Source organism: Coregonus clupeaformis, chromosome 32 (assembly GCF_020615455.1).
Source record: "Coregonus clupeaformis isolate EN_2021a chromosome 32, ASM2061545v1, whole genome shotgun sequence".
Taxonomy (NCBI): Eukaryota; Metazoa; Chordata; class Actinopteri; order Salmoniformes; family Salmonidae; genus Coregonus; species Coregonus clupeaformis.
This window is the reverse complement of record NC_059223.1, coordinates 994349-1005792: the sequence shown is the minus strand read 5'-3', so window position 1 is coordinate 1005792 and position 11444 is coordinate 994349. Positions and strand designations below refer to the sequence as shown.

Here is an 11444-nt window from a genome sequence, read left to right as displayed (position 1 = left end):
TCTCCAGAGAGGTTAAACAGTGACAACTCCCCCAGAACAGCTCTGTCTCCAGAGAGGTTAAACAGTGACAACTCCCCAGAACAGCTCTGTCTCCCGAGAGGTTAAACAGTGACAACTCCCCCAGAACAGCTCTGTCTCCAGAGAGGTTAAACAGTGACAACTCCCCCAGAACAGCTCTGTCTCCAGAGAGGTTAAACAGTGACAACTCCCCCAGAACAGCTCTGTCTCCAGAGAGGTTAAACAGTGACAACTCCCCCAGAACAGCTCTGTCTCCAGAGAGGTTAAACAGTGACAACTCCCCCAGAACAGCTCTGTCTCCAGAGAGGTTAAACAGTGACAACTCCCCCAGAACAGCTCTGTCTCCTGAGAGGTTAAACAGTGACAACCCCCCCAGAACAGCTCTGTCTCCTGAGAGAGGTTAAACAGTGACAACCCCCCCAGAACAGCGCTGTCTCCAGAGAGGTTAAACAGTGACAACTCCCCAGAACAGCTCTGTCTCCAGAGAGAGGTTAAACAGTGACAACCCCCCAGAACAGCTCTGTCTCCTGAGAGAGGTTAAACAGTGACAACTCCCCCAGAACACCTCTGTCTCCTGAGAGAGGTTAAACAGTGACAACCCCCCAGAACAGCTCTGTCTCCTGAGAGAGGTTAAACAGTGACAACCCCCCCAGAACAGCTCTGTCTCCTGAGAGAGGTTAAACAGTGACAACCCCCCCAGAACAGCTCTGTCTCCTGAGAGAGGTTAAACAGTGACAACCCCCCCAGAACAGCTCTGTCTCCTGAGAGGTTAAACAGTGACAACTCCCCCAGAACAGCTCTGTCTCCAGAGAGGTTAAACAGTGACAACCCCCCAGAACAGCTCTGTCTCCTGAGAGGTTAAACAGTGACAAACCCCCCAGAACAGCTCTGTCTCCAGAGAGAGGTTAAACAGTGACAACTCCCCCCAGAACAGCTCTGTCTCCAGAGAGGTTAAACAGTGACAACTCCCCCAGAACAGCTCTGTCTCCAGAGAGAGGTTAAACAGTGACAACTCCCCCCAGAACAGCTCTGTCTCCAGAGAGGTTAAACAGTGACAACTCCCCCAGAACAGCTCTGTCTCCTGAGAGGTTAAACAGTGACAACCCCCCCAGAACAGCTCTGTCTCCAGAGAGGTTAAACAGTGACAACCCCCCCAGAACAGCTCTGTCTCCAGAGAGAGGTTAAACAGTGACAACTCCCCAGAACAGCTCTGTCTCCTGAGAGAGGTTAAACAGTGACAAACCCCCCAGAACAGCTCTGTCTCCTGAGAGGTTAAACAGTGACAACTCCCCAGAACAGCTCTGTCTCCTGAGAGAGGTTAAACAGTGACAAACCCCCCAGAACAGCTCTGTCTCCTGAGAGGTTAAACAGTGACAACTCCCCCAGAACAGCTCTGTCTCCAGAGAGGTTAAACAGTGACAACTCCCCCAGAACAGCTCTGTCTCCTGAGAGGTTAAACAGTGACAACCCCCCAGAACAGCTCTGTCTCCAGAGAGGTTAAACAGTGACAACCCCCCAGAACAGCTCTGTCTCCAGAGAGAGGTTAAACAGTGACAACCCCCCAGAACAGCTCTGTCTCCTGAGAGAGGTTAAACAGTGACAACTCCCCCAGAACAGCTCTGTCTCCTGAGAGAGGTTAAACAGTGACAACTCCCCCAGAACAGCTCTGTCTCCAGAGAGGTTAAACAGTGACAACTCCCCAGAACAGCTCTGTCTCCTGAGAGGTTAAACAGTGACAACTCCCCAGAACAGCTCTGTCTCCAGAGAGGTTAAACAGTGACAACTCCCCAGAACAGCTCTGTCTCCTGAGAGGTTAAACAGTGACAACTCCCCAGAACAGCTCTGTCTCCAGAGAGGTTAAACAGTGACAACTCCCCAGAACAGCCAGGTAAGTTTAACAGTACAGTATTGGTTTATCTTTCAGATCAGGAAAGCCAACATGAACTCCTACTAGAGGTTGGGCCTTTCAAACATCTGTCTCTGTCACATTCTGCAAACAGGGTTGACCTAGTGTTGGCCCTCAACAAATGTTCTGACATGAAATCTACAAGTGCTCCCTTTGTGTGTGTGTGTGTGTGTGTGCTCAAGCAATTGTGTGTCTTTAGAGTGTAAACTGCAGGTCCCTAGGGTTGATGATTGAGTGTCCAATTGTTCTGACATTAAATCATATTTGACCTTTGTGGACCTTTGTGAGTATGTATGTAGTGCATGTGTACCATCGGTCATCAGGTCCAGACGTAACCAGGTAACCATGGAATCAACAGCTCCAGACATAACCAGGTAACCATGGAATCAACCGCTCCAGGAGAGATAACAGGCGTAACCAGGTAACCATGGACTCAACAGCTCCAGGAGAGATAACAGACGTAACCAGGTAACCATGAACTCAACAGCTCCAGGAGAGATAACAGACGTAACCAGGTAACCATGGACTCAACAGCTCCAGGAGAGATAACAGGCGTAACCAGGTAACCATGGACTCAACAGCTCCAGGAGAAATAACAGACGTAACCAGGTAACCATGAACTCAACAGCTCCAGGAGAGATAACAGGCGTAACCAGGTAACCATGGACTCAACAGCTCCAGGAGAGATAACAGGCGTAACCAGGTAACCATGGACTCAACAGCTCCAGGAGAGATAACAGGCGTAACCAGGTAACCATGAACTCAACAGCTCCAGGAGAGATAACAGGCGTAACCAGGTAACCATGGACTCAACAGCTCCAGGAGAGATAACAGGCGTAACCAGGTAACCATGGACTCAACAGCTCCAGGAGAGATAACAGGCGTAACCAGGTAACCATGGACTCAACAGCTCCAGGAGAGATAACAGGCGTAACCAGGTAACCATGGACTCAACAGCTCCAGGAGAGATAACAGGCGTAACCAGGTAACCATGGACTCAACAGCTCCAGGAGAGATAACAGGCGTAACCAGGTAACCATGGAATCAACCGCTCCAGGAGAGATAACAGGCGTAACCAGGTAACCATGGACTCAACAGCTCCAGGAGAGATAACAGACGTAACCAGGTAACCATGAACTCAACAGCTCCAGGAGAGATAACAGGCGTAACCAGGTAACCATGGACTCAACAGCTCCAGGAGAGATAACAGGCGTAACCAGGTAACCATGGACTCAACAGCTCCAGGAGAGATAACAGGCGTAACCAGGTAACCATGGACTCAACAGCTCCAGGAGAGATAACAGGCGTAACCAGGTAACCATGGACTCAACAGCTCCAGGAGAGATAACAGGCGTAACCAGGTAACCATGGACTCAACAGCTCCAGGAGAGATAACAGGCGTAACCAGGTAACCATGGACTCAACAGCTCCAGGAGAGATAACAGACGTAACCAGGTAACCATGGACTCAACAGCTCCAGGAGAGATAACAGGCGTAACCAGGTAACCATGGACTCAACAGCTCCAGGAGAGATAACAGGCGTAACCAGGTAACCATGGAATCAACCGCTCCAGGAGAGATAACAGGCGTAACCAGGTAACCATGGACTCAACAGCTCCAGGAGAGATAACAGACGTAACCAGGTAACCATGGACTCAACAGCTCCAGGAGAGATAACAGGCGTAACCAGGTAACCATGGACTCAACAGCTCCAGGAGAGATAACAGGCGTAACCAGGTAACCATGGACTCAACAGCTCCAGGAGAGATAACAGGCGTAACCAGGTAACCATGGACTCAACAGCTCCAGGAGAGATAACAGGCGTAACCAGGTAACCTTGGACTCAACAGCTCCAGGAGAGATAACAGGCGTAACCAGGTAACCATGGACTCAACAGCTCCAGGAGAGATAACAGGCGTAACCAGGTAACCATGGACTCAACAGCTCCAGGAGAGATAACAGGCGTAACCAGGTAACCATGGACTCAACAGCTCCAGGAGAGATAACAGGCGTAACCAGGTAACCATGGACTCAACAGCTCCAGGAGAGATAACAGGCGTAACCAGGTAACCATGGACTCAACAGCTCTAGGAGAGATAACAGGCGTAACCAGGTAACCATGGACTCAACAGCTCCAGGAGAGATAACAGACGTAACCAGGTAACCATGGACTCAACCGCTCCAGGAGAGATAACAGGCGTAACCAGGTAACCATGGACTCAACAGCTCCAGGAGAGATAACAGACGTAACCAGGTAACCATGGACTCAACAGCTCCAGGATAGATAACAGGCGTAACCAGGTAACCATGGACTCAACAGCTCCAGGAGAGATAACAGGCGTAACCAGGTAACCATGGACTCAACAGCTCCAGGAGAGATAACAGACGTAACCAGGTAACCATGGACTCAACCGCTCCAGGAGAGATAACAGGCGTAACCAGGTAACCATGGACTCAACAGCTCCAGGAGAGATAACAGACGTAACCAGGTAACCATGGACTCAACAGCTCCAGGAGAGATAACAGGCGTAACCAGGTAACCATGGACTCAACAGCTCCAGGAGAGATAACAGGCGTAACCAGGTAACCATGGACTCAACAGCTCCAGGAGAGATAATCAACTATACCACTGGAGCCAGTCTCAAGTTAGTGTGTCTCTCCAAGGCCAAACACTGCACACACGCACGCACGCACGCACGCACGCACTGCCTCCACGCACCCTGCACGCACGCACGCACACACACACACACACACACACACACACACACACACACACACACACACACACACACACACACACACACACACACACACACACACACACACACACACACACACACACACACACACACACACACACACACACACACACACACACACACACACACACACACACACACACTATATAGGGAATAGGCAGTGGTGGAAAAAAGTACCCAATTGTCATACTTGAGTAAAAGTAAAGATACCTTAATAGAAAGTTACTCAAGTAAAAGTGAAAGTCACCCAGTAAAATACTACTTGGTTTTAAATATACTTACGTATCAAAAGTCAATGTAATTGCTAAAATATACTTAAGTATCAAAAGTAAAAGTATAAATAATTTCAAATTCCTTATATTAAGCAAACCAGACGGTACCATTGTCTTGCTTTTTAAATTGACGGATAGCCAGGGGCACACCCCAACACTCAGACATCATTTACAAACGAAGCATTTGTGTTTAGTGAGTCCTCCAGATCAGAGCAGTAGGGATGACCAGGGATGTTCTCTTGATAAGTGTGTGAATTGGACCATTTTCCCATCAAAATGTAATGACTACTTTTGGGTGTCAGGGAAAATGTATGGAGTAAAAAGTACATTATTTTCTTTAGGAAGTAAGTAAAAGTTGGCAAAAATATGAATAGTAAAGTAAAGTACAGACACCCCCAAAAAACGACTTAATACACTTATCAAGAGAACATTTAATTCACGTGAATTAGACCATTTTCCTTTCTGCTAACCATTCAAAATGTTACTACTACTTTGGGTTGTCAGGGAAAATGTATGGAGTAAAAAGTACATTATTTTATTTAGGAATGTAGTGAAGTTAAAAGTAAAAGTAGTCAAAAATATAAATACACTGTTCAAAAAAATAAAGGGAACACTAAAATAACACATCCTAGATCTGAATGAATGAAATAATCTTTGTTAAATACTTTTTTCTTTACATAGTTGAATGTGCTGACAACAAAATCACACAAAAATTATCAATGGAAATCAAATTTATCAACTCATGGAGGTCTGGATTTGGAGTCACCCTCAAAATTAAAGTGGAAAACCACACTACAGGCTGATCCAACTTTGATGTAATGTCCTTAAAACAAGTCAAAATGAGGCTCAGTAGTGTGTGTGGCCTCCACGTGCCTGTATGACCTCCCTACAACGCCTGGGCATGCTCCTGATGAGGTGGCGGATGGTCTCCTGAGGGATCTCCTCCCAGACCTGGACTAAAGCATCCGCCAACTCCTGGACAGTCTGTGGTGCAACGTGGCGTTGGTAGATGGAGCGAGACATGATGTCCCAGATGTGCTCAATTGGATTCAGGTCTGGGGAACGGGCGGGCCAGTCCATAGCATCAATGCCTTCCTCTTGCAGGAACTGCTGACACACTCCAGCCACATGAGGTCTAGCATTGTCTTGCATTAGGAGGAACCCAGGGCCAACCGCACCAGCATATGGTCTCACAAGGGGTCTGAGGATCTCATCTCGGTACCTAATGGCAGTCAGGCTACCTCTGGCGAGCACATGGAGGGCTGTGCGGCCCCCCAAAGAAATGCCACCCCACACCATGACTGACCCACCGCCAAACCGGTCATGCTGGAGGATGTTGCAGGCAGCAGAACGTTCTCCACGGCGTCTCCAGACTCTGTCACGTCTGTCACATGTGCTCAGTGTGAACCTGCTTTCATCTGTGAAGAGCACAGGGCGCCAGTGGCGAATTTGCCAATCTTGGTGTTCTCTGGCAAATGCCAAACGTCCTGCACGGTGTTGGGCTGTAAGCACAACCCCCACCTGTGGACGTCGGGCCCTCATACCACCCTCATGGAGTCTGTTTCTGACCGTTTGAGCAGACACATGCACATTTGTGGCCTGCTGGAGGTCATTTTTCAGGGCTCTGGCAGTGCTCCTCCTGCTCCTCCTTGCACAAAGGCGGAGGTAGCAGTCCTGCTGCTGGGTTGTTGCCCTCCTACGGCCTCCTCCACGTCTCCTGATGTACTGGCCTGTCTCCTGGTAGCGCCTCCATGCTCTGGACACTACGCTGACAGACACAGCAAACCTTCTTGCCACAGCTCGCATTGATGTGCCATCCTGGATGCTGCACTACCTGAGCCACTTGTGTGGGTTGTAGACTCCGTCTCATGCTACCACTAGAGTGAAAGCACCGCCAGCATTCAAAAGTGACCAAAACATCAGCCAGGAAGCATAGGAACTGAGAAGTGGTCTGTGGTCACCACCTGCAAAACCAGTCCTTTATTGGGGGTGTCTTGCTAATTGCCTATAATTTCCACCTGTTGTCTATTCCATTTGCACAACAGCATGTGACATTTATTGTCAATCAGTGTTGCTTCCTAAGTGGACAGTTTGATTTCACAGAAGTGTGATTGACTTGGAGTTACATTGTGTTGTTTAAGTGTTCCCTTTATTTTTTTGAGCAGTGTAGTAAAGTACAGATACCCAGAAAAACTACTTAAGAAGTACTTTAAAGTATTTTTTATTTTACACCACTGGGAATAAGGTATCATTTGGAACACACCCTGCAGTGGTCATTATGAGAAGCAGAGCAACATTAGGCTAAAGGTGATGGGCCTGTTTAATCAAACACTGACTGCCTAATGGCTTTGATTCATTCCCCTGCTAACTGCTCTGTTTTCACTGGCAGTAGTCCTGTCTGCTCAGGATAAAGCAGACTAAACCAGTAGTCCTGTCCGCTCAGGATAAAGCAGACTAAACCAGTAGTCCTGTCTTCTCAGGATAAAGCAGACTAAACCAGTAGTCCTGTCTGCTCAGGATAAAGCAGACTAAACCAGTAGTCCTGTCCGCTCAGGATAAAGCAGACTAAACCAGTAGTCCTGTCCGCTCAGGATAAAGCAGACTAAACCAGTAGTCCTGTCCGCTCAGGATAAAGCAGACTAACCCTAAATCTAATTTGAGGCTTTGGCACTAGGGTGTGTCCCAAATAGCACCCTATTCCCTATATAGTTCACCACTTTTAGACTAGAGCCCTATTGGGAATAAAGGGGAATAGGGAGGGATAGGGGGCCATTTTGGACTCTCCCCAGAGCACAGCGTCCCAGTTGACATATTAAAACTTATCTCCTCCTCGATCAAGTTTGGGGTTTGGTTCACATTTTTCCCGGTTCCACCCTAAATGGTTCCATGCCAACGACAGTAGTGCAGATGTGGGATATTCAGAGCCTTGGGCTAATTCACTCAGCCTGCTCCATATGTTTTCTGGGTGTTTTTTTCTTCTGCCTAAACAGATGGAACACAGTTCAAACTCTACTTTCTGTATCTTGTTTCAGCTGGTTACTAAACACACAACAGATACCAGTTTCCATACAATGGCGGCAAAACGGTACGGTTCTGGGTTTCACGGCTGCTGAAATGTAACCCACAGAACCTTGCAGTGGGTAAAAAAGTGTGTGCGTTCGTTTTGCATTGCCGTGCCCCAGGTGGGAGGGGTTTGCCCATTTTCCATTGGTCCTAAAGTCACACCTCCATCCCACCCGGGGCACCGGACGATGCAAAACGAACGCGCCCAATACTCTAGGAAAAAGTAACGTACAGTACAGAACTGTAGCTTTTTGAAGAGGTTTCTCCTACACTGAGCCGTCACGTTGAATCTAGAGCCAATTAAAGTTGGGTCGATCATGCCTGGTTGCAAGCGGAACTGAATCTGTCCAATATTGGTTCATGTGTTGTAAAAAAAATATATATATATTGTCAAAGAAAGAGAGCAACGGAGGTTAAACAGAAGGTGATTGTTTCATTATGATGAAAAACACAGCTTCTCCAAGAGGGAGGAGGAGGAGGTCGTTTTGGGTCAGTGACTGAGTGTGAGGTACATGTGTGTCCACAAGGGGGCACTCAAGCACACCTCAGACAATTCTAGTCAGTTAGTTACACAATGCTACAAAAGTTGAAAAGAACTATAAAAGAATAAAACAAAGGTTTCCTACTATGAATATACTGTATAATGTCACTACTATTAACTACAGGGTAACTACTATGAATATACTGTATAATGTCACTACTATTAACTACAGGGTAACTACTATGAATATACTGTATAATGTATCTACTATTAACTACAGGGTAACTACTATGAATATACTGTATAATGTCACTACTATTAACTACAGGGTAACTACTATGAATATACTGTATAATGTCACTACTATTAACTACAGGGTAACTACTATGAATATACTGTATAATGTCTCTACTATTAACTACAGGGTAACTACTATGAATATACTGTATAATGTCACTACTATTAACTACAGGGTAACTACTATGAATATACTGTATAATGTCTCTACTATTAACTCCAGGGTAACTACTATGAATATACTGTATAATGTCTCTACTATTAACTACAGGGTAACTACTATAAATATATACTGTATAATGACTCTACTATTAACTACAGGGTAACTACTATGAATATACTGTATAATGTCACTACTATTAACTACAGGGTAACTACTATGAATATACTGTATAATGCCACTACTATTAACTACAGGGTAACTACTATGAATATACTGTATAATGTCACTACTATTAACTACAGGGTAACTACTATGAATATACTGTATAATGTCACTACTATTAACTACAGGGTAACTACTATGAATATACTGTATAATGTCACTACTATTAACTACAGGGTAACTACTATGAATATACTGTATAATGTCACTACTATTAACTACAGGGTAACTACTATGAATATACTGTATACTGTCACTACTATTAACTACAGGGTAACTACTATGAATATACTGTATAATGTCACTACTATTAACTACAGGGTAACTACTATGAATATACTGTATAATGTCACTACTATTAACTACAGGGTAACTACTATGAATATACTGTATAATGTCACTACTATTAACTACAGGGTAACTACTATGAATATACTGTATAATGTCACTACTATTAACTACAGGGTAACTACTATGAATATACTGTATAATGTCACTACTATTAACTACAGGGTAACTACTATGAATATACTGTATAATGTCTCTACTATTAACTACAGGGTAACTACTATGAATATACTGTATAATGTCTCTACTATTAACTACAGGGTAACTACTATGAATATACTGTATAATGTCTCTACTATTAACTACAGGGTAACTACTATGAATATACTGTACAATGTCACTACTACCCTACCGTACATCTAAGACATTGGCACATGGCAACGAGGTTTGTTTTTACTATGGTTACCACAACTAAATCACGGTCTAGTCTTTTCCCATGCTCTTCCAACCCTCACCTGCTCTAATGTTTGACTACGAGACAAGCCGTATCCATGACGTCCAAGAATGCCCCGGGCGAGCACGGCCAGGTAACCCAACCACCTTCATGTAGTAAAGATCCTCTTCTGTGGCACCCTGTGGCTATAGCACGTGTCATTTCTCCTCAATTTGACATATCTGGCACCACAGACTTCCTATAAATCACTATAGATGTAGTTCTATATTTGTGTCAGTGTTCGGGAGTTTGCAGGCTGAGGAAGAGGAATGAGAGACTATCTGAAGGAAGAAGCAGAGGGGAACTCAGAGGTATTTCATCAGGTAAGGAGGAATATGACTGTGAATCTTAAGAGTGCCAAATGCCAAACTATCATGTCATAGCAGAACCGAACTGAGTAACGCTGGAATGAATTCATGAGGCTTTGTTGGCCAATAGGGTAAATAAATAGAGAGCTGTCAATCACCCATGTTCAGGGGAATCAGGTTATCAAATAATCTCAGCATTCTGTTTCTACTGTGTGAGCATTTCTCTCCTCTCTCTCTCTCTCTCTCTCTCTCTCTCTCTCTCTCTCTCTCTCTCTCTCTCTCTCTCTCTCTCTCTCTCTCTCTCTCTCTCTCTCTCTCTCTCCTCTCTCTCTCTCTGCCTCTCTCTCTACCTCTCTCTCTCTCTCTGCCTCTTACCTCTGCTTCTCTCTCTCTCTCTCTCTCTCTCTCTGCCTCTTACCTCTGCTCTCTCTCTCTCTCTCTCTCTCTCTCTCTCTCTCTCTCTCTCTCTCTCTCTCTCTCTCTCTCTCTCTCTCTCACCTCTGCTTCACTCGCTTTCTCCCCCTCTCTCTCTCTCTCTGCCTCTTACCTCTGCTTCTCTCTCTCTCTCTCTCTCTCTCTCTCTCTCTCTCTCTCTCTCTCTCTCTCTCTCTCTCTCTCTCTCTCTCTCTCTCCTCTGCTTCACTCTCTTTCTCCCCCTCTCTCTCTCTGCCTCTTACCTCTGCTTCTCTCTCTCTCTCTCTCTCTCTCTCTCTCTCTCTCTCTCTCTCTCTCTCTCTCTCTCTCTCTCTCTCTCTCTCTCTCTCTCTCTCTCTCCTCTCTCTCTCTCTCTACCTCTGCTTCTCTCTCTCTCTCTCTCTACCTCTGCTCTCACTCTCTCTCTCTCTCTCTCTCTCTCTACCTCTCTTCTCTCTCTCTCTCTCTCTCTCTCTACCTCTGCTCTCTCTCTCTCCTCTCTCTCTGCCTCTTACCTCTGCTTCTCTCTCTCTCTCCCTCTCTCTCTCTGCCTCTCACCTCTGCTTCTCCCTCTCTCTCTCTCTCCCTCTCTCTACCTCTCTTCTCTCTCTCTCTCTCTCTCTCTCTCTCTCTCTCTCTCTCTCTCTCTCTCTCTCTCTCTCTCACCTCTGCTTCACTCTCTTTCTCCCCCTCTCTCTCTCTCTCTCCCTCTACCTCTGCTTCTCTCTCTCTCTCTCTCTCTCTCTCTCTCTCTCTCTCT

At 45.9% G+C, this 11444-nt stretch overlaps 1 protein-coding gene across 2 annotated transcripts in view; it reads left to right on the top strand.

The window, feature by feature from the left end:
- Positions 1–10002: 10002 nt before the first annotated feature.
- Positions 10003–11444, top strand: part of LOC121548413 (leucine-rich repeat-containing protein 36-like) — a 57220-nt gene continuing 55778 nt past the window's right edge. The window contains exons 1-2 of one of the 2 annotated variants that reach the window (XM_041859844.1): positions 10003–10056; positions 10201–10285. In XM_041859844.1, coding sequence (XP_041715778.1) covers positions 10232–10285 — 54 coding nt within the window. In that variant the 5' untranslated portion in view covers positions 10003–10056; positions 10201–10231. The other variant, XM_045209961.1, reaches the window with a different exon arrangement.